We start from the raw sequence: 24,349 nt of genomic DNA, 5'->3' as shown, positions 1-24,349 counted from the left end.
TTTATAAAACTGTTTTCCAGATTTCATTTCAGATTCTTGGAAACAAACAGAACTGATTTATCAACATATGCTCTGATACCACATGTTAATCAGTTCTGTGTAAACATAACAGAAAAGATATTAGAAATACCTATAACAGCAGACAGGCCAGCAGAGAATCCAGTCAGAGACGCATCCATTGAGTTCGACATGATTGTCAGCTTGATCTGGTTCCTCCTTAGAGTGTAAGTTATTGATGGTGAAACCGAATTCTAGAGTGGAATTCGGATGGAGAGAGAGGAGTAGAGAGGGCGATTTCTTGATGTTTTGATTAGTGTCTGAACCTTAACCTCTCTAATCATCTCCTTATATATACACTCAAGAGGAAACTTAATTAGTTAATAAGGGTTAATTAGTTAATAAGGGTAATATGATCCATCAGTAATTACCAACTAATTATATAATATGTATAATATATTTTAATCTATATAATATAAATGATTATAATGGCTACACAATTAAATATAACACAATAATTATATTTAATCTTAGAGTTTGATCGTGAATATAGGATGATCATATTGATGAGAATACAAGGCAATGTAGTTTGATCGTGAATATAGAATGATCATATAGATCAAGTGAACCACAATATCTTATGCTTTAGCTTATTTAGTTTTTAGTTTAGTCGTCTCATAATTGCTTGTGACGTTTACTCAGGTTTAATTTAATAAAATATGGTGTATAGAATGCAATAGATATTTATATAGTTTGATGCACGTAAAGATAAGTTAGATGAAGATGCAAAAGTTGGAGGATTAGAGCACTAATTAGCTATAACCAAAAATATCTGAAGTTCCACATGTTTAATTAAGTACTTTAAATGTGATGATAGATATTTAAATCACGTGTTTGGATGCTAAGTATTTCCCAAGTTATTTGGAGTACTTATAACTGATCACGGTGGAAATGTTAGTTACTTTTAAACCCAAAATTGTTTTAGTGAAAATTGATACGAAGAATATCCACAAGTTTCTAATGAAAATTAACTTTTAATTAAACACGTCTGCGATTCAAACGAGCAAGAGACCAACAATACAAACACCTCCGACCCAAACTTTTGGGTCACAACTTCATATCCATAAGTTTCTATGGGTCACAACTTTTGGGTTTTTTTTTTTCGTCGGAATGAATTAAAATATTTGTAAATAATGAGAATCTGATGAAACTGAAATTAATTCTGAATATATCGTGGTATGTTTGGTTCGTAAATTTTTAAAAGAAATCATATGAATTTCATTTCCAATTATTTTCTTGATCAACCAAACACATTCTTTGATGAATTCAATTTGATTCGAATTTCAACGAATTTGTGAACCAATCGGGACGAATACAAAATTACGTAAATGTTTATAATTAAGAAAATGTGTTGATTAATTTGAATAGTTGGTGTGCCACAAGGGTTTATGTCCCATTTGCCTACTTATATGACCCATGTCATAATTTATTTTGGACATATGGACTTTGCATCTTGTTAAGAAAAGGGAGAAACATCCATAACTCATCAAAGAAAACACAGATGGGCAACCCAAAATTGGTGCTTTTGGAGTAACACACACTTCACCACTATATATCTCCCCTACACTTACACTTACACTCACAAAACCCTCTTGAAATCTAAGTTTTATTTTGGAGACTAGCACAATGAGACTTGGTATCAAACCGGTTCAACCCTTCACACCCATGGTTAACCCACAATTAGAGCCATTGTGTCCATCGCGTTGTGCCATTCCCATGAAGACGGCGCCACGAACTAGTGGTTATACCCTAGCTCCCACTAAATTGGAAAGAGTATTTAATGATTCTAAAGAAGGTTGTCATACAAGGTCATCGAGTCCGCTCAGTAAGAGATGGAAGGAGTATCACGGGTCGAACGATTGGGAAGGCTTATTGGATCCACTTGATGACGGTTTACGCAATGAGATTGTGCGGTATGGGAGATTTATTGAGGCGGCATACCAATGTTTCGACTCTGATCTTTCGTCACCAAGTTACGCCACATGTCGGTACGCAAGAAACTCAATGTTGGAACGAGCCGGTGTTTATGGAAGCGGGTATCGTGTAACGAAGAATCTACATGCCACGTCATCCATCCCGATGCCAGGTTGGACAGGTCATATTGGAATGCGGTCAAGTTGGATCGGTTATGTGGCGGTTTGCGAGGATGAAAATGAGATATCAAGGCTAGGTAGAAGAGACATAGTCATTTCATTACGTGGGACCGCAACTTGTACAGAGTGGCTCGAGAATCTGAGAGCCACTCTTACAAGTTGCCCATTCGGCAATGCCAACGACGTGAAAGGACAAACAGACAACTCGATGGTGGAAACCGGCGTTTTAAGCCTATACACCTCGAGCACGTCAGAAAGTGCAAGCTTACAACAATCATTACGGCAAGAAATTCTAAGATTAGTTCAAAAGTATAACAACGAGCCATTAAGTGTCACCATCACCGGCCATTCGTTAGGAGCTTCGTTAGCCATATTAGCCGCCTACGACCTCAAAACCGCCATCAAACACGATTTACATCTCTCCGTCATCTCATTCGGGGGCCCTCGAGTCGGTAACCGGAGTTTCAGACAAAACCTAGAACGTCAAGGAACCAAGATTCTACGTATAGTGAATTCAGATGATCTGATTACAAAAGTACCAGGTTTTTTCGTGGAAGATCATAATGATGTGGCACAAGAAAAGAAAGGCCATTGGTTGCAGAAACACGTTAGAGACAACCAATGGGTGTATGCTAACATAGGCCACGAGCTCCGACTCAGCAGCCGAGCCTCGTTGAAGTTGAACAGTATGAATGTGGCCACGTGTCATGATCTTAAAACATACCTACATCTGGTAAATGGTTTTGTGAGCTCAACTTGCCCAGCAAGTGCAAGAATGATGCTTGAAAAAGCTACTACTGTTGCCTCCACACAATAACTTTCGAAATTAAACTAATTTTTTTTTTAATTTTAAAGAAGTTGGTTAGATTATACATATTGTTCATTCTCATAGTTAGGTTCCAGTTTCATGTGTAACAGTCAATTACATGTTGCCCAAAGACACATTTTGATCAGTTTGGCCATTTTACATTCATCTTGTTTTCACATGCTTAGCCCAGTGGGCTCCGACCCACACCAGTCAAGCCCATTAGACTACCCACTATGGTGACCAATTTGCACAAACGGTTACCACTTGGCAAATAAGACAAAATTATAGGAAATTATTTTAATTAAATATTTGAAATTTATGGACAAACAGGTTGGTATGGCAACCAATGGTTGCAACTAACAACCAACATAATATTAATTTTTTATTCTTTTTTATATTATTTAACTTCTATTTCTTTATAATATTTAATTCTTTTTCCTTTTTTATTATTTAACTTCTATTTCTTTATATAATAAAATACTAGTTTAGGTTAGGTTGTGATAGTGGGTGAAAAATTGGATTGGGTTGTGTAGGTGGAAAAGAGAGAAATTAGTATTTTAATAAAAGATTGGGTTGGGTTGTGATAGTGGATAGTCTTATAGCTTATGATTACCAAGTGTAAACTATTATTCAAAATCTCACAAGAAACTGACAACTTTCTTTGTCAATTGATATAAAGGAAAAATATCGAGTAAATTACAAAAATCGTCCTTTATGTATGTTACTTTTTGCAAACTGTGTCCTTTGTCTTAAATAATTACAAAAAACGTACTCGATGTTTGCATATCCTTGCAAGTTATGTCCTTTAGCCCTAACTCAGTTAATTTTTGTGGTTAATCTGACCAAATGGACCCCACATGAGGGTATTTTTGTAGTTAAATCTGACCAAACGGACCCCACATGAGAATAAAATGACCAAAATACCCTCATGTGGGGTCCATTTGGTTAGATTTAACAACAAAAACTTAACTGAGTTAGCGCTAAAGGACATAACTTGCAAGGGTTTGCAAACATCGAGTATGTTTTCTGTAATTATTGAAGACAAAGGACACAGTTTGCAATAAGTGACATACATAAAGAACGATTTTTGTAATTTACTCAAAAATATCATTATTTTAGTTTAAAGTTACTTGAGTAGTTCTTTATTCGAAGTTTAATTTTTACACCGTCGAGTTTGGCACGAACTGTAACCATTTGAAGTTTTGAACTAGGCTTGGACTTGAGATTGTTAATGCACATGCCTTACATCAACCGGAAGCCAAGAAAGATGGCAATTGAAGTGTAAGCAAAAACAAAAAAGAAAACGTTTACTTAAACCCGACAAATTGAAACTTTATTAACTCATAATGATATGAATGTAGGTAAGGCAAAACAAATTTGAAGAACAACTAATGTCTACCTTGAACAATAGTGCTCTTGTTTATTTTTGAAGACATGAGGGTTGAATTCTCCCCTTTTAATAATCACTACTGATTTTTACCAGTCATACCTGCAACCACCTGCATTTTTTTTTGTTAGATATTAGTTAAAATAAAGAGTTAACTTCCATTTTGCTTCCTGTGATTTGGTCATTTTAACGGTTTTGCCCCAATAGTTTAAAAATAGCCATTTTCCTCCCTGATTTTTCTAACTTATCGTTATTTTGCTCCCCGTCTCTAACTCCATCCAAAAAATCCGTTAACTAGGAGGGTATTTTGGTAATTTTATAAATAAAAGCAAGGGCATGTAAGTCTTTTCACCTAAATAAACCTATAACTTGTTTATTTACATGTATATAAGTAATTCTTTTCTAATCCTCCATCTTTCCAACCACTCTTTCTACCGGCCACCACTATCCACAACCATCCACCACCACCTGCCGACCACGACTACCGTGACTTTTAACTAAACATTTTAATTGAGTTAGAGCCAGGGAGTAAACTACCGAAATACCCCTACTTTTAATTGAACGTTTTAACTGAGTTAGAGCCAGGGAGCAAAATGACGACAAACTCGAAAGATTAGGAAGGCAAATGGCCATTTTTAAACTATTAGAGCAAAACCGTTAAAATGACAAACCACAGGGAGCAAAACGAAAGTTAACTCTAAAATAAAAATCAAATTATACGATTCACTTGTCAATTTCATTTGACATACACAAACACAGATTTTTATGGGCACGTTCAATACAGAACCGATTTTAGGTAGAGAACTGTGAGAAACACATAAGCACTTGTACGTAGTGCTAACCAGATTCAGTACGGTTACTGCAGTTTTCTACTTATATTGGTTATGTGTTGAACGGCCCTATAGATATGTGTGCGTGTCTGAAACCAATAGGAGGTACTCACATCGTTTAAAGCAGGTTGACGAACTTTCTTGGATGGTTCAAATGAGTCCAGCATAGGTTTCACCACAGCAGGAAGGAACAGGCCTAAAAGTAACAGTAACAATTAGTTATATTAAAAATACATTTGTAAAATCAGTAGTTATTTGCACACAAATAGATTGGACTACAATTCCAGAAGAAACTGAAACATTTATATTCCATGTAATTTTGTAATACCACATAATCACATATTTAGTAAATTTCTTTTTTCCGTGTAATGCAATTTTGTATATTTTCTGATAAAAATGTTTTAAAGGTACTTTTAAAGAAAATGTGTGATAATAGGAGCAGGTCTTGTGCACATGCCCATAAGCATGCAGAAAATAACTAGAATCATAACAAGGAAATGAGATATCAAGTAAACAGAATTACATCTTTATAACTTATGTTTATGTGAGCAACAAGATTTGATGCAACTTTGAACTCATAAATCCAACTGAACTTATGGACTATGCTGAAAATCCTTCTAGAAAGTGGGACACATTGGGCCCATAACCTGACCGATTAGCATAACTCAATGCAACTTCTATATCTATATCTATATCTATATCTATATCTATATCTATATCTATATCTATAAATGAAAATCTTTGAAGACACATGTCATTAACTAAGTAGTTAATGCGGTAAAATATCGGATATCGGTCAAAGACCGTTATTTGAGATATCGGTTATCGCGGTAGGATATCGGTGGGATATCGGTAATTTTAATATCATGCTAAATTTATATATATAGCAATTTAACACTAAAAATTGTAACAAGTAAGAACTGACTAAGACTTAAAACACTAACATTTAACGGTAACAACTAACAGTTAAGACTTAAAGCACTAATAGCAGCAAGAAGAAGAAAAATGAACGGTAGAAATAAGAAGAACGGTACTGATATCGGGAAAATCGGTGATTTATCGATCAAATATCGGTCAAATATCGGACAATATCGCTGATATTATCGGTACCGATATTCTGACCAATATTTTGTACCGCTATCTCGGCAGGGGACCGATAACCGATATATCACTGATATATCGGGATATTAACTACATAGGTCATTAACTGGTGTCTTCTCACCCTTATTTTCCCGTCTCGCTCTCCTATTAAATAATAACATTAAATTATAATTTCGTCATTTCTCTCTTATTTATTTAATATTCTTTCTCAACTATTTCTTTTGTTTTTTCTGCTTACTAAAAACTATTTAATACTTCATTGATCCAACCCTGTGCAATACACAGGTTTCCAACTTAGTTTAACTAATAAAATCAAATTGACATGGGTCTAATTCAGATATTCAATCCACCAGGTCAACACGACCCAAATTTCGTTGCGGCGCCATCCTTAATGAGCTTGTCTAATATGAACCGACAAATAGAGTCTAGCTATCGATACCAATTATGGATTCACATCATCATTAGTTGTTACTTACTTAATGATACTTCACTACACAGAAAGGCTGGTAATTTGGTAAACCACGTTATTTTCGCAATATGTCTAAAAATAAAGCCACAAACTTTTTGGTTGTATATGATCAACCCAAAACATAATTCTGAAAAAAAATTGTGAGATTTATTTTTTGGGGCACAAGGAAACTAATCAACAAACGCTTTCAATTTTGCACACCAGATCGATATCAGATAATGGCGACATAATTATGGAACAGAACAGTCATAAACCTAATACATATCTTGTGAGAATTGCATCCAGCAGATTAAAAATGATGAAGAAAATAACAGAAACTAGGGTTTATAAAAATAAATGTACCAACGCCAGCGATGAGACATGAAGCAGCAACAATAGGCTCATTAACAACGAACATTTTAAGCTTCTCCATCACCGCCATTTTCAATCTTTTTTCTCTCTTAATTTCTCTCTCTCCCTTTTTTTGTGTCTGTTCTGTTGCATGGTATTGGTAGGTATTGTTCTTGTACGGGTCGGGTCGGGTCGGGATTTAGGATTGGGCCTGGAAAAAAGGTGGACGTGTAAGTTTTTGGTGACCAGTTAAAGCAAATAAAAGAGTTAAATGTCATTTTAGTCTCTGTGGTTTGTGTTATTTTGTCAGTTTAGTACAAAGGTTTCATTTTTAACTTGTGGGTCCAAAAATGTTTCACCGTTGCGATTTTAGTCCACTGGGTTAACTATGCTCATTTTTTCTGTTAACGAGAAGACCAATTCGGTCATTTTATATGGCTGAATTGCCCTTTTAGTTAACAGAATTACATACAAAATTACCGAATTGGCCTTCTTGTTAACAGAAAAAATAGATGAAGTTAACCTAGTGGACTAAAATGGCAACTATGAAACCTTTTTGGACCCACCGGTTAAAAATGAAACATTTGGACTAAATTGGCAAAATGTTCCAAACCACAGGGACTAAAATGGCATTTAACTCCAAATAAAAAGTGAGGGGCTTTTATATGACAGAGTTAAATGTCATTTTAGTCCCTGTGGTTTGAACTATTTTGCCAGTTTAGTCTTAAGGTTTTATTTTTTGTCTGTGTGTCCAAAAGGTTTCACCATTGCCATTTTAGTCCATTGGGTGAACTTCATCCATCATCTGTTAACGAGAAGAGCAATTCGGTCATTTTAAATGTAATTCTGTTAACTAGAAGGGCAATTCGGTCATATAAAATAACTGAATTGCCCTTCTCGTTCACAGAAAAAATGGATGAAGTTAACCCAGTGGACTAAAATGGCAACAATGAAACCATTTTGGACCCACAGACGAAAAATGAAACATTTGGACTAAACTGGAAAAATGGCCCAAACCTCTATATGAAAAGAGTGAAAGAGTAGAGCTGACATATCATGACAAAGTGACCTATTAAGACATGAACTCAAAACAGATAAATATGAACATGACACGAAATTTTATCATGTTAGATTTTTCAGATACGAACCTGATAATAAATAGGTTACACGAAATGACATGTTAAAAAACGAAAAAAATTACCGGCATATCATACGACCTGTTAAGATATGAACATGACATGTTAAGACAAGAACATGACATGTTAAGACACGAAAATTACCGGCATATCATACGACCTGTTAAGCAGTGGCGGAACTAGCACATTAAATCAGGGGTATCCTAAAAAAAATTATCGTGCAATCATACAATATTAAAAAAAAAAGACAACAAATAAATAAAGCAAACAAATAACTAATAGATTTGGCTTATTCTTTTTTTCATAGATTGAAATCGTTCCATCACATCGTCGTCTTTTACTTTATGAAAATAATCCTTTTCAACCGCACAAACATGCCATTGTTCAAAAATTACGGGACCATTCGATTGTGTAAATCCGTCTTGATTAATCTTCAATTTTCAAAAACATCTTTCAACGGTTGCGGTTACAACAGGTAAAACCAAAGCTAGTTTCGCTACCCAATAAACCAAAGGACATGAACTAGATGTTCCCATTTCAACCATAAGATGCACAAGATCACTTATATTCAATTATATGAGCTTTATTAGTTATTACAATTTGGGCTTAATTATCATAAAACTAATTATTTAGGCTTTGTTATCAAACATGTTTTGGGCATAATGAATAATATCAAGTTTCATAATTTTCTCTTAGGGGTATCCTCGTATATGCTTTTGGGTAGGCTATATATAAAATCAAAAAAGAAAAAAAATACACTGCGAATACGAATACGGGGTTGAGCCGTAGCCCGTGCTACGGCTCATTCTTAATTAGTTCCGCCCCTGCTGTTAAAAGTGAATTACAAGTTTTGTCCTTTATCTATATACCAAATTTCAGGCGGTGTCATTTGTCTTTAAAATTGATAAATTTTGTACTTAATGTTTCCAAATGTTACACTCTTTGTCCTTTGGTTCAAACTCAGTTAATTTGGGGCCTTTACTAGACAAAATGTTCCTAAAGATCCGTAATAAGGTTACGAAGAGGTTTGGGATGAAAATGTTGACTTTTCTGGCCAAAAATGCTTTTCCTGTGACCGGAGACTAACAGCGTTAGGGTTTTGTTAGTCAGGGTCCATCAGAGGCCAATATGTTAATAGTTGGGACTGCCAGCGGTTATTTTTGAAGTTGGAACTGTTAACGGCCAACGGCGAATAGTTGAGATTATTAAAATCCAATATTCCTAATAATGACGACGACGAGGACGACGACGAGGACGACGACGAGGACGAGGACCACGACGACTACAATAACAATAACAATGGTGGTGGTGCTTTGAAGGAAGGCACTTTACAATGGACAAGGATAGTTGGTTTAACTATCCTGGTTGGTGCCTTTAATAAAGTTTCGTACAAGTGATCTCCCAACCTAAACGTGCCAATTGTTCAATGTTTTCCCGCCAAAACACATCCCTTCTCTAGAAACATTATCCATTATTTGAAACTAAGAGCATTCTAACATCCTATTTTTTTACCCTATATTACATAAAAATTACTATTGTTTCTCTTCTACCGTTCAAATAAAACTATTTATTTTCTTTTTAATTAAATAATACTTTTATTATTATATTTTCTCTCTCTTTCACTCACAATTACTTTTAAAATATATAAAAAAATTATAAGAGGTGAACAGTGTTCACTCAAATTTACAAATAAATAGTAACATTTTCTCTTTTCTCTACTCACAACAACCTACAACCAGTTTTCATAAGATAAAAAGAGAAAATTGAATTTTTTGTCTCTGAGAATTGATCAAAATTGTCACTTTAGTCCAAATAGTTTTTTCTTGTCATTTTAGTCTAAATAGTTTTGTTTTCTGCTATTTTAGGCCCCTGACTTTTGTAATTTTTTGCCATGTGAATGCTCTAAGTGGTTGAATTTTCAAATAGTCAGTGGCGGATCCAGAGGTTTCTGTGTTTTTAGAACCCTTTCGGTTTGGAAAAAAAAAAAGAAAAAACATTAGTGTAAGCCTTGTATGATTTGAAAAAAGTTAGTGAGAATTAGTAAAAATCTATTAAAATGAACCCTTTGGACAAAATTCTTTGATTCGTCAATGAAAATAGTTGTTCTTTTTGATAAAGATATGACAAAACTTGTTAAGAATATAAAGTTTTCACACCACAAAAAACCAAAATATATAGAGGTTTCACCATGTTTCCATAATGTTCAGTTTTAATTACTCACAAACTGAACAAGATTATTCAAACGCGAAAATCAATGAAATGAACATGTAAATTTAACCGTTCCAGAATGAAAAGCCAATTAAAAGATGTTAAATAGGATTCACATGCTAAAACAACTAGAATATTATCAATAAAAAAATTGAAAACTACAATGGAATCTATAAATAAATCAATAAAATAGCTAAATTCAACCGACATATAAAAAGGCATGAGCTAAATTTAGCTGGCGGCTAAAAACTGGAAACTAAATACTAGTCGTTTGCCAAATTTAGTCCATGCTTAACACATGCTTAAAGTTGTCCGGTTCTTACGTCAACTTTTTTACTTCTTTTTTTAATTGCAAAAGGGAGCATCGTATATACCACAAACAAAGGCAAAAATACAACAGGGGCAACCTTAGATCACACGGTGTGGCCGTGGATCAGCGGTGTTTATGCATTTCCACGTCACACACACCACCGCACCTAACGTTGTCCACGGCAATGAGTTGTGGGCTTGTAGAATTCCACCGACGTTGAGTTAATAAGTGTACATATGTGTCATCTTTTCATTGGCAGTGGAAGTATACCCAACGGCTAGTAAAAAACAAATATTCAAAAAAAATCAATCTTTTTATACATAAATACACCATTACACTCTCGCAAAAAAATCTCAAATTTTTATATAACTCATAACACTCTATCACAAAAATCTCAACTTTCATCTTATTACAATGTCGGTTATTCCATGGATCCTAGAAGAGGACATCACGTTATGTGAATCGTGAGTCGCGGTGGTGAACAATCAAGGGCCCCCCGTTACACACATCTTCGTTTTGGGAACGAGTTTATCAAGAATTTTGTACGCATAGGGGTGAGGCCATCCGATCCAAGAATACACTTAATTCACGTTTTCGGGTGATTCATATTGGTTGTACGAGATTTGAAGGGATTCTCAACGGCGTAGACAATGACAATGGTCAACTAAACGAAGTCGACCTCATCGAGTTCCATAAAATGTACGAACGTGACTTTAATTTTTTAATGTTATATGTAATGCTTTTAATTTTAAGTTATGTAACGTCTTTAATTTTTAAGTTATATGATTAATTAGTATTAATTGGTTTTTATTAAAATTTAATAAATTTTATATAATTTTTAAATATAAATTAATAATAAAAATGTGTGTCACGTGTCGAATAGCGTCACATTTTCATGCCCCTTTCCACATCTCCTTTTTTCCACCATGATACTTTTCGGGCGAGCACTGACGTGGCCTCCACATATCAAATAACACTAAAGTTTTCAAGCCCCTCCACACCTTGTGGTCTTAGAGCATTCACATCCATTCCATCATTTTTTCACTCTAAATTACACTAAAAAACACTACATCTTCTCTCTTATTTTCAATTAAATAATATTCTTTTATACCTTTACCATTACCTTTTCTCTCTCCTCCACTCACAACCACTTTCAAAATATATTAAAAAATTATAGGGGGTGAACAGTGTCCCTCAAATATACAGATGAACAGTAACATCACAGATTTTAATGGGTTGGATGTGAATGCTATTAGCAAGGAGCCACTAAAAAAACATGATACAATGTTCATGTACTAAGTCTAAGCCCTATGTGTCTTAGCCGATAATTATAAATGAACGAATTTATAAGTAGTTCGTTATTTTTGCAATAAAAAGCCAAACTGTTTAAAATAAAATTTTCACCAATTGGAGGTTAATATTTTACATAGTTACCTCTGACGATATACAAAACACAAGAAATAAATCATACAAACGAGTAATGTAGTTGTTGACACATCCGATAAATATGAGCAATGAATTGATCATTAAAGGATTGTGACTTTACCATAACAGGAGGAGCTTGAGACACATTTGTGAAAATCAAAATGCAGGTAATTAGGGTTTTGTGTTTTGTAAGCTTACAAATATCAAGAAGGTCCAAACAATCAAAATTACATTCCTGATCTTGATTTTTTTTTGCCTCTCATACACGGGCGCAGGATAGAAGGGGAGGGGGGTCCAACCCTCGAACTTTTCACTCAGTAGTGTCTGGTATGTAGTTTTCGTATATAATTTTTCAGGTATATACGTTTTCGACCCCCCGGTTTTATAATTTTTTGTAGGTATATACGTTTTCGACCCCCGATCAGAAATCTCAAATTTCGCCACTGCTCTCGTATGCTTCTGCATCCCTCTTCAGCATTATACAAGACTCCATTTTGTTGGATCTCGCTTACATCTCATCGAGAATTTTAGAATAATATAATACAACCTATTCTATTACAAATTACAAAATTTTGAAAATACACCCCAAAACAGCAACAAAAAAATTTAAATAATACAATCAAATTTCAACCAACAAAGACACCCACAACAATGTTTTGGCTTATAGTGCACTAAACACACAATCACATATAAAACAATCACTCATTACTTCTCAAGGCTTAGCTGAAAACGATAAAACACAACACAACACACAATCTTCATCACATAAAGTCTAAACAACACAAATTTTAAAGAAGGTACGTAGCAGGCACATCAAAGATGATCAATGTCTTACAAAAGCCTAGTCATGTTAAACTAAAACATACCAATAAAGCTAGGGTTTCTACGAATCAAATAACCCAAATCCCAACTCGTCATCACTCTCTTCCTCAATCTCCTCCTGTGTATACAAAAAAAAAAAAAAAAAAACATGTAACAAAAACACAAAAAAATTTAAAAATAATAATGAAAAATTATTTACCTTCTTTTCTTCTGGAGGAGGAGCAGCTGCAGCTGCTGCACCACCACCACCACCAGGAGCAGCAACTGCCGGTGCACCACCACCTCCTCCGGCACCAACATTCATGATAAGATCGTTGATGTTTTTCTTCTCTGCAAGTTTTGCAAACAAGCCTGGCCAGTAGGACTCACATTCCACGTTCGCTGCTTTCAAAAGGGTGGCAATCTTCTCAGCCTATAACAACACAAAATAAAAATAAATAAATAAATAAATAAATAAATAATGTTAAACATTATGGCAGTTTGTGTTTCCAGTGGTCCATGACTATGATTCTATGAACAAAATATGGATAAATTACTGACAGTGATAGGGATGCCCTCGTCAGTAAGAATCAAACAAGCGTAAGTGCAAGCAAGCTCTCCGATCGACATTTTTCTTTGTCAAATAAAAAACGTAAAATTATTAAAATAAAGTGACAAAAGACAAGTTAGATTATTATCAAGATTAAATAAAAAATATAAGTGAGGAAGAAATGTGGTTGAAGATCACCTAGAGAGAGAAAGTATATAATGTTGAGTTGGTGAGAAAAAGAAGCCCTAGGGTTTAAGGTTTTAAAGGGGTTTCCACAGTTCTAGTCCACACAAATCTTATCCTTTCACATATGTAATTTTTTTTTGGTAAATTACTATTTAAGTCGTTGTACTTTATTGGTTTTGACCACTTTAATTCATTGGTTTTAACTACTTTAATTCAAAATCAAAATATTTAACGTTCTAATAAGTCTCTAATTGCTTATTTGTTAATGTTTTGAGTTCAATTTTTAACACTTGTATTTTTTATTTTTGACTCAACTAGTTAAAACTACTATAACACAGGGACTCAAAACGTTATAAAATGAGCGGTTATGGACTCGAAGCATTAAACTTTTTTTTATTTTTGGCTTAAGTGGTTAAAACCACTAAAACACATGTACTAAAAAAGTAGAGTAAACTGCCAAAATGGTCACTGAGATTTGTTAACTTTTGCCACTTTAGTACAAAACTCAAACCTTTTTAATTTGGGTCCTTATGGTTTCAATTTTATTGTCATTTTCATCCAAAATAAAAATCTTGTCAGATTTTTCTGTTAACATCCAGCTTTTGTGTCTTTTTCTTCCATTTTAATGAAGAACCAAATACTCTTTTAACGCTTTATTATAACAAATTAAAAAAATCTGACAATTTTATCATTCATTAAAAAGGAAGGAAAAAGACAAAAAAGTTGGATGTTCACTGAAAAATCTGACCAGATTTTGCTTTTGAATGAAAATGGCAACAAAATTGAAAACACAAGGACTCAGATTTAAAAGGTTTGAGTTTTGGAATAAAGTGATAAAAATGACCAAACCTTAGGGACCATTTTGGCAGTTTACTCAAAAAAGTAATTTACTCTTTTTTTAGTTAAATACCATTTTAGTTCTTGTGGTTTGGAAAATTTTGCCAATTTATCTTAAAGGTTTCATTTTTCTCCCGTGGTCCAAAAAGGTTTCACCGTTGCCATTTTAGTCCACTGGGTTAACTTCATTTATTTTTTTGTTAACGAGAAGGGCAATTCAGTCATTCTATATGGCCGAATTGTCTTCTAGTTAACAGTATTACATATAAAATGACCGAATTGTCATTTTCGTTTAGAAAAAAATGGATGAAGTTAACTAAGTGGACTAAAATGGTAACACTGAAATCTTTTTGAATCCACATACGAAAAAATAAAATTTTTAAACTAAACTGATAAAATAACCACTAAAATAACATTTAACTTTTTTTTTAACATGCTCACCTTTAAATGCATACAAATGCAAGTTCCATGACCATGTACGTACCGTACCTAACCAAACCTAACCATATAGAATAAGAAAAACCGATCGATAATATTAAGTTATCGTTATGTTTATTTTATTAATCACTAAAAAGGTCGAAGGTTACAAAATATATATTTATATATTTTGCGTAAGTTTCGGTTCAAATATTCAATAGTTGCGAAGTTCCAATTATTCCATATATAAATAAGCAAACTTTTTGTGCATAACCATTTATAACTTGTGCTTTAAGAGTTTTAAAAAAAAATTTTGATTTTTTAATTTACAAAAAAAAAGGTTTTTACCTTTTGCAATATAACCCTACATAATTTGTTTTTTAACTTTTTTAACCCAAAGGTTTTTACCTTTTACAATTTTAACCCTACATAATTTGTTTTTTTTAACTTTAACCCAAAACTTTTCATTATTTGCAATTTAATTTCACAACTTTTGTCACTTATACTTTTCATCTTTGACAAATTTTCGGTTTACGTATAGTTCTTAATTTTTCGAATTAATACGACGCAACGTACAAGTGTGGTTCAACTTTTTTATGTTTTGTTTCAAATTTTGCAAGTTACTACGACGCAAAGTACATGTGTGGTTCAACGTTTTTACCTCTATTTTTTCATGTTTGACAGGTTCGTCACAACAGGCAGATCCTAGGTCGAGCCAGTATTGGTGGTCGATAACGGTTGTGTGACATTAGTACTATTTGACACCGTTTTACGCCCCGCCGCAACGCGACGTGTGCTTTGGGGGTTTTCCAAAGAAAAAATGGTTATGCATATGGTTGTCGTAACCTTGGCTTTAGGGGTTTCCAAAAAAAATTGATTTTTTTTTACTTTTCACCCAAAAGTATTTCATAAATTACTTTTAACCCAAAACTATTTGTTTTTTTTTTTTACTTTTAACCCAAAACTTTTTATCTTTTGCAATCTATCATCACAACTTTTTTTACTTTCAACTTTGGTCCTTTATAGTTTTCATTTTCCGCAAATTTTTCGCTTTATGCTTGGTTCTAAATTTTGTGACTTAACACATCGCAACGTGCTTCTTTGGTTTGACTTTTTACGTTTCGTTCTAAATTTTGCGAGTTAACATGACGCAACGTGCGTGTATGGGTGAACGTTTTTACATCGTCTATTTTTTTCCCGTTTGACAGGTTTAACATAACATGCGGGTCCTAGATCGACTTAGTCATAACTAAAAAATCTCCGCCGCATTACGACGGGTCTCAATTCTAGTTGGTATTGATTTGAAAACGAAGTCTTATCTTAAATCTTTATCTAAAAATACACATTCATTTCCGTAACAGATTTACCTCATTTTATAATTTCATCAACATTATTTAATAATTCTTCGCCTTAAAGTTTGGAGGCTAATAATTCCGCATTATCGCCAATGATCTCAGATCAATTGGTTTGGGGGAGGTGGGAAGGTTTACCCACATAAGGTGTCTGTTCAGGAGGTTTTAGGGTCGAATCTTGCAGGGGCGAACCGTGGCACAGGTTCAAACTAGCAATAATATGTCTACCGCGGGATTCCTATTCGTGACCTGGGTTATCAAAGGCCAAAGACCTAACCGGGTGACTAGCCGTCCAAAAAAAATACCGCATTATTATCTCATATATTACACTTAATTTCTTATAACTATCATCTCAATCAATCCTTGTTAGTGGAAAAAACTTGCACAGCTGATCTTTCTATACTAATAAACAAAAATCCTTTTTAGATATGTGTTATTCTCTGGTATTAATAAATAAAAATCCTTTTTAGACACGTGTTATTCTCTGGTAATTTCTCACCCTTATTTTTTTATTTATCTCTTTTATTAAATAATAATAATAATAATAATAATAATAATAATAAACATTAATTTAACTAAATTTATTTATCTCTTTTGTTTTCATAATATGAAATTGATTTCTTTTTTAACTCTAAAGTTTCAATCTTTGGCAATTTATATCTAAAGTTTCAATCTTTGGTATTTTAACCCCTTTGATTAATTTGATTTTTCTCTTCTAATTTAAAAGTTTTCATCTTTTGCAATTTAACCCCTTTAATTTTTTTTTACTTTCAAACCAAAGCTTTTCATCTTTCGCAATTTAATCTCAACACTTTTTTTTATTTTCAACTTTAGTCTCTTATATACTTTTCATCTTTCATAAGTTCTCCGTTTAACGTATCGTTCTAAATTTCCGAGTTAACATGTCGCAACGTAGTACGTGTGGGGTTCAACGTTTTTTCATCTATTTTTTTCCTGTTTGACATGTCCGTCGCAACGCGTCTATTTTTCCCGTTCGCATTGTGTGAGTCAGAGATCGACTTAGTTATTTTTTTCTCGGTTTTACACATAGGCTGGTGGTCATTTGCAAAACATTTGTCTTTCATCTAACATGATATATAACTAATGAATCCACCGCCGCATTGCGACGGTGGTAATTCTAGTTATATTTATAAAGTAACTATAATGTCCATAGAGTATATTTTGTTAAAAATCTTTACAAAAAGATTTAAACAATCTACATATACTCAAAGATATTAACATAGCGGGCTTTAACTTGATTAAGGGGTGTGGATTTTATAGAAATCGAGTGGGTCTGGATATCAATTGGGAATCGTACGTGTACATATGATTTTTCAGATTGAAATATTCTGATGGTACACATCAAAATATGATAATTCAAAAACAGTGTCATATAACAAATACGCAGAGCTTATATGAAAATAATGCACCAGAATTAGACTAAAGTGATTTATTTTTGAGACGAACCATCACAACATTTCAAATTATGGTTATTATATGGCACCAAAAGTGGTACTAAAAATGAAATTGTTATTGTTACACTGAAACGATTAATAAACTTTACACTAAATATATATCGAGTCCCTGAATTCCGGTGAAAAGTCAACGAGGCTCGTCAACGTTGCAATGGACTAATCTTGTCTTCCTACAAAAGAGAACACCGTTAGCCTTGTAACGGAGGGCCCGGGAGGGAGATCCGTGACCAAGCTCAGATGTGAGAGTAAGTAAACTTGCCGGAGAACAAGGAGCTTATTCCGGAATTTTTTGCATAAATAGGTGTTTTGAGCAAGAAAAGAGTGTCATTAGGTGGTCAAACTTTTATTTTTCATATTTAGGTAAGTTGTGGTTTCATACCGCGACCTTGTAATGAGGATTCTGTCAAAAAATAGGCCACCTGCAAAAGCTGCAAAACATTTTGAAGGTTGTTGTTTGACACAGCGACCTTCTAAAAGTCGCGGAATGATATCACAACCTTGTTTAAGGTCGCTGAATGATAATACAAGCTTGAAGAAAGTTGCTGTTTCGTCATACAAAGTTGCTGAAAGGTATCACAACCTTGTTTAAGGTCGCAGAATGGTAATACAAAGTTGCTGAAAGTTGTTGTTTCGTCATACAAAGTTGCTGAAAGTTGCTGAATGGTATCACAACCTTGTTTAAGGTCGCTGTTTCGGATTGCTTTGTTGCTGAAAATCGCTGACAAATTCAACTTTAATGTTATGACAGGGATCACATGTGAGTGTTATAATATTAAATTGGGGCTACGGGATTACATGCAACTTTTGTTTGCTTTTGACCTTGTCTTTTTGCAGCAGGAAATATGAGTGGTGAAATAGAATTTATGGCCATACAGTAACCTTGCATGTCTATGCTATGACTAAACCATAGGGTCTCTCACATGATATGGAATCAAGCCTGCAAAGTGTAACAGTTTTGTGTAATTGTTTGAACCATATACGGCAACAACAAGGCATGATACATTTTGCATGTAATGCCGTAGCCCAAATTTGATATTAACTCACATGTGATCCCTGCCATGCACTATTTAACATTAAAGTTATATGAATTTGTAAAGGGAAAATTACCGCAGTGGCCTTTGACCAAGGCAATTTACAAAACTAGCCATTTGACCAGGCATAAAAAAGCCCGGTCACGCTCCCCCATCCCAATGAACCATCATTTTTATGCACCTTCAATCCAGCCACAACCAAGCGGACATGTGTCCTCCTAGCTGAACCGGCTTTATGCCGCTACCTCTGACCGCCGAGCCGTTTCATGCCCAAGCCGAGCCGCTTCGCCCAATCTCTGATTTATGCCACTTTGTGGTACTGCCAAGCCATGCCGTTTCATGGCCAAGCCGAGCCGCTTCGCCCCATCCCGAGCCGCTACACCCTGGATCTAAGCCGCTTCAGCATTGCCACCTACCCCAAGCCGTTTCATTTGAATTTTATGACCTTTCAACACATGCCCAAGCCTTTACATGTGTTTTTTATGTATAATTTCGTAACTATATATATAACATCTGGATTTTGCACACATGTGTTTTTTATGTATAATTTCGTAACTATATAAACGAAGCGGCTCGGCTTGGGCATGAAACGGCTCTGCGGTCAGAGGTAGCGGCATAAAGCCGGTTCAGCTAGGAGGACACGTGTCAGCTTGGTTGTGGCTGGATTGAAGGTGCATAAAAATGACGGTTCACTGGGATGGGGGAGCGTGACCGGGCTTTTCTATGCCTGGTCAAATGGCTAGTTTTGTAAATTGCCTTGGTCAAAGGCCACTGCGGTAATTTTCCCAATTGTAAAACCATTCTGCGACTTTCTTCAACATTGTAACACCATTCAGCAACTTTCAGCAACTTTGTAACATGAAACAGCAACTTTCTTCAAGCTTGTATTACCATTCTGCAACCTTAAACAAGGTTGTAACACCATTCAGCAACTTTCAGCAACTTTGTATGATGAAACAACAACTTTCTTCAAGGTTGTGATATCAATCAGCGACCTTAAACAAGGTTGTGATATCAATCAGCGACTTTCACAATGTCGATGTATCAAACAACAACCTTCTTAATGTTTTGCACCTTTTGCAGCTTTTGCAGTTTGGCAGGTACTTTATGCAGAAAACTAATTCAAAGTCGCTGTATGAAACAACAACTTACCTAAATCTGAAAACAATAAGTTTGACCACCTAAAGGCACTTTTTTCTTGCTCAATCCACCTACTTTTGCAAAAAATTCCTTATTCCGACGAGTGTATGATCACCGGAATATCCTTGTCAGTGTGAATCCTAGGCTCAAAGCCTTAAATGTGATCCCAGGAATGTCTGGAATAAATGATCTGTGTGTGTATTCAATGAAGTGGTATTCAGTGCTTACCTTAAACGATGTTGAACCTTCCTTATATAAAGAGGTTGGCTTGTCTCCTTGGAAAGATCTCTCAGTTTCATCTAATGGTTTCTTCGGACCATTGGGAGACTCAGACACACGTGTCTGATCCCCAACGGTTTGATGCTCCGATCATTAAATGAGGCCAGCTGCCTTGTTGTACTGTTTCCGGCGGGGATTTCACATTGCCTTCAGGCAATTAATGCTTGTCTGAGAGAGATAAGACATCCCCTTTTCCCGCTTATTCTCGCAGCCCACTTAAAAGAGACATAAACTGCCTTTGGGCCGGTTGATGAGCCCAAGTAAAAGCGGAGCCCAAAACGAGGCAATTGGATGTCAAATGGGCCTCGTCGTCAATATATATGATACTGTTCGTTTACACAGTATGAGAAAGACAATTATATATTGGATATAATATTGTTTCAAAACATTGTTAGTTCGATGTATGTTTACGTATGTGTTATATTTTTTACCGCCCATGTGTTTTAACTTAGGTGTACATTCCTTGTGTGTTAGGTTAACTAAAAAATATGTATGTATTTTGATAAATGTAATTCGGTTTATTTTGTAGTTTTCTTGGTATAAACCGTTGAAACATTTTTATAGATTGACTTCTGCTTCTGTTTTTCATATAAGATGATGGGGTGTGGGCACGCCATGTTGATCAGGGAGCTGAGGTGGAGCGAGTCCCCGATCGGGAACACTCCCCCCCCCCCCCCGCTCAAATCGGTGCCATCGGTAAGTAATCCCCGACCGCCCTAATGAAGAAATAATTTGACCGTCTGAATATAATACCGTTGCAACGGCTACAATTATAAAAAAAAATCAATTAATTTATTTTTAAACCCTATATAAACCTCTTATTTTTATCCAAACCCTCAATACACTCTACACCTTCTATAAAAAAATCCCCCCCTCTCATTATTCTTTAAAACAAAATTTCACACTCTTATTTTTTAAAAATAGTCGCCATGAATTCTTCATCGGAAAAGGAAAATGCGGGAAATTTTTTATTTAGCGCCATGCTTGAGACGACGAAAACTATTGCCGAGATGGAATAAGATTACGAAGACGAAGGAACTTCACAACCTAGAACACGGTCCGCGGCGTTAAATAGAGATTGCGAATGTATATTTTTTGGAAATTTGTATTCGTATTTTTTTCCAATCTTGTAATCTGAGATTTTAACCATAATAGAATTCATTTTTATATTTATACACGTTACATACTTGTGTTATACGCTACAATCTCGAATACATGTTTATACACAAAAACCGACACTTGAAATACTTGAAATTATCAATTATACGTGCATTATACTAATACATTACTTTGATACACTTGGAAAACCTAAAAACATGCTTAATTATGAGTTTCCAGCATAAAATAACGGAATTATCAAACTTTAGGGGTCAAACTGCAAGTTCTAGAAAGTCTTGGCTGAAAGTTCCAAGCGTTATAAGGGAGTTTTCACTCACTTTTCTTCTTATTTATTAATGTTTTCTTCTTCTAAACTACTTGGATAACCTCTAGGAAGGTTTCCACAAGCTTGTTATGGAAAACTAAGGTGGAACCTCACCATATTTGAGGTCGAAAGTACAGTTAAAATTATGCTTTCATTGATGTTCTTGTATCTTGTATTTCTTGACTAAACCTTGGTGAAATCTTGTACCCACCAAGCTCCCAACTAAGCTCATAGTTGTGGGTTTGTGTTGTGGTTGATTTCCACCAAGAAACAAGTTCAAAAACTCTTTTAAGTTTTGCTCATACATGTCCCAAGTGTTAAAACCATCTAAGATATTATCTTCAATATGGATGAACTTGTGTTTGGTAGAAGTGTGAACCGTAGGAGCCTTGTCTTTCCAAACTAGTTCCACTACCTTACTTGTGTATGAACGTCCAAGTTCCAAGACTCAAAGTAACACAACCCCGCCACACCTTCAAAATTTACCATGATTGGTATGAAACACCCGGGTTGATCTTACTTGGCTACTTAATAAAATTAGTTAGTTTATGTTATTCTTATTTATGACCAACCGGGTTTATCACAAGAAGATATACATACTTCCATGCTTGACTTACATGAATTCTATGATATTATGGACTATATTATAAATATATATATTATATATTTAGCCAAATTCTTAGTCTGCCCGTAACGGGGCGTTTTTTTTAAAAAAAAATTGAAAAAAAACGCCGGAAAACGCCGGAATCCCCACTACATGGGGCGTTTCCGGGCGTTTTTTTTTGAAAAAAATTGAGGCCGGCGTGGTTTTAAAAACGCTGAAAATTGGAAAGGGGGGCGAAATTCGACCGTTGGCAACGGTCAAAAGTGATTTATTTTTTTTTTAATTCTAAATTTTACCCACTATATATATATCAATCCATTTTCTCCAATTTTTTATAAAATTTCTACTACTTTCTCACCCACTCTCTTCTATTACTTTATAAAAAAACATCCACCTTCTCCTATTTTTTTACAAGCATGCATCCATACCGACCCCCGTTTGGTGGCCCCGCAAGACCCACGAACCCGAACACAACCCAACCGCAAACCCCGTACAACCTACAAGACATGGACCCGAGCTTTTTAAGTTACGCGGCTTACTTGAGTGGCGCCCCTCCGTTTGTTCCTCCCACCTACGGCTTTGGTCAAGCCGGCGGGTCGCAACCGTCACAACCCGAACCCGAACCCGATGTCGAGGTCGTGCCGGAGTCGCAACCCGAACCGGTGCAAGACAAATCGAAACGCGGCAGAAGGTCGCATAAGAAGAAGGAAAAGGATGAACCTCGACGTGCAAAAACAACCATTAAATGGACGAAGGACGAGGAATACACGTTGACTCGGGCGTGGCTCGATATTTCGGAGGACGAAGATACCGGTAAGTTATTTTTTTTTATTTTTTTTTCAGATTTTTATTCTTTTTTTTCTGTTTTTTTATATTCTGTTTTTTTTTTCTGTTTTTTATATTTATAATTTCAACTTATATTTTTATTTTTTGTTTTTAAATTTGTAGCAAACTTTCAAACGGGCCCCGTTTTTTGGGATAGGGTGCGTGCACTCTTTTTTAGCTCGTGGGGTCAAGGCGAACATCGGGACAAGGATTCAATTTCTAGCAAATGGACCGACATCAACAACAAATGTCACGCATTTCAAGAAGTTTACCAACGTAACTACGATAATCGCCCGAGCGGTGAATGTGACGTCGGGGTTTTAACAAAGACTTTGGAGGAGTTCGATAGGACGAAAAGCCCTTTCACGTACTATAAGTGTTGGGAGCTACTACGAAAAAGTCCAAAGTGGGCGCTTGTTAATCCAATGACGTCAAGTAGTAGACGCCGGGCTAAAAGGTCAAAAACATCATCCTCCGCCGACCCGTCAACTCCGACATCCGATGCCCGTAATGTTGATTTAAATGAAACGTTGGACGTTGACGAGCAAATTCAAGAAGAGTTGGTCCGACCCACCGGTAGAAGAAAGGGAACCGGGAAAAAAACGGTCGAGTCGTCTTCCGATCTCGACCTAAAGGATGATTTCGAGGAGATGAACCGTCGTCTCCAAGATATTCGCGACCTCGGCCACAAACGTTGGGAGATTATGAAAGACCGAGTAGTTGAAACCAAAAAGTTCAACGAGTTGCAAGAGGCGCGACAAATGGAAAAGGACATTGAGTTTTTGTCCAAACCGATCGACCACCTCCAAGGCGACGCGTTGATCTTGGCTCAAATGCGTCGCCAAAAAATACGAGAAAAATATGGACTTTAGATCATCTAGTTTTTTTATTTTTTTTTTTCTGTTTTTTTTTTCGGTTTTTATAATTTTCTGTTTTTTTTTTTCGGTTTTTTTAATTTTCTGTTTTTTTTTTGTATTTTTTTTCAAGTATTGTAATTTTTATTTTAAATTAATGAAGTCTTTATCTTTTATATTTTAAAAAAAAATAATTGTCAAATGATTGAGTGGGCATTATTTGGATAATGCCCCACTACACCTATTTTTCTATAATGCCCCATGTGTGACTAGGCTGACACGTGGCGTATAATGCCCCATGTTGGGGGCATTATTCTTGTTTACCACTACGGGTGGTCTTAATATTAACCGATTGATTGTTAAATGTTATGAATATAGGTTACTTTATCTTCGTTTTAAATTCCTCATTATTAATTTTAAT

The 24,349-nt window shown here is 35.1% G+C and overlaps 4 protein-coding genes across 4 annotated transcripts; 2 read left to right on the top strand and 2 right to left on the bottom strand.

The window, feature by feature from the left end:
* The first annotated feature begins 1,367 nt into the window (after positions 1-1,367).
* Positions 1,368-3,121, top strand: LOC110918029 (phospholipase A(1) DAD1, chloroplastic). Its single transcript, XM_022162424.2, has one exon. The coding sequence runs from the start codon at positions 1,684-1,686 to the stop codon at positions 2,965-2,967; it is 1,284 nt and encodes a 427-aa protein (XP_022018116.1). The 5' UTR covers positions 1,368-1,683; the 3' UTR covers positions 2,968-3,121.
* Positions 3,122-4,162: 1,041 nt separating this feature from the next.
* Positions 4,163-7,226, bottom strand: LOC110917824. The gene is made up of 3 exons (XM_022162269.2): positions 7,088-7,226; positions 5,289-5,371; positions 4,163-4,457 (listed from the first exon to the last, which is right to left on the bottom strand). The coding sequence occupies exons 1-3, from the start codon at positions 7,164-7,166 to the stop codon at positions 4,425-4,427; spliced, it is 195 nt and encodes a 64-aa protein (XP_022017961.1). The 5' UTR covers positions 7,167-7,226; the 3' UTR covers positions 4,163-4,424.
* A 5,663-nt stretch (positions 7,227-12,889) lies between these two features.
* Positions 12,890-13,781, bottom strand: LOC110917341 (60S acidic ribosomal protein P1). The gene is made up of 4 exons (XM_022161915.2): positions 13,704-13,781; positions 13,517-13,589; positions 13,176-13,388; positions 12,890-13,094 (listed from the first exon to the last, which is right to left on the bottom strand). The coding sequence occupies exons 2-4, from the start codon at positions 13,583-13,585 to the stop codon at positions 13,038-13,040; spliced, it is 339 nt and encodes a 112-aa protein (XP_022017607.1). The 5' UTR covers positions 13,586-13,589; positions 13,704-13,781; the 3' UTR covers positions 12,890-13,037.
* An 8,696-nt stretch (positions 13,782-22,477) lies between these two features.
* LOC110915873 (glutathione S-transferase T3-like) lies at positions 22,478-24,118 on the top strand. The gene is made up of 2 exons (XM_022160614.2): positions 22,478-23,062; positions 23,198-24,118. Exons 1-2 carry the CDS (start codon positions 22,666-22,668, stop codon positions 23,944-23,946), a joined length of 1,146 nt encoding a protein of 381 aa, XP_022016306.1. The 5' UTR covers positions 22,478-22,665; the 3' UTR covers positions 23,947-24,118.
* The last annotated feature ends 231 nt before the right edge of the window (positions 24,119-24,349 follow it).

This window comes from Helianthus annuus, chromosome 16, assembly GCF_002127325.2.
Source record: "Helianthus annuus cultivar XRQ/B chromosome 16, HanXRQr2.0-SUNRISE, whole genome shotgun sequence".
In the NCBI taxonomy this organism is placed as follows: Eukaryota; Viridiplantae; Streptophyta; class Magnoliopsida; order Asterales; family Asteraceae; genus Helianthus; species Helianthus annuus.
Note: the sequence above shows the minus strand (reverse complement) of the source record. Positions and strands in the feature narration are given on the sequence as shown.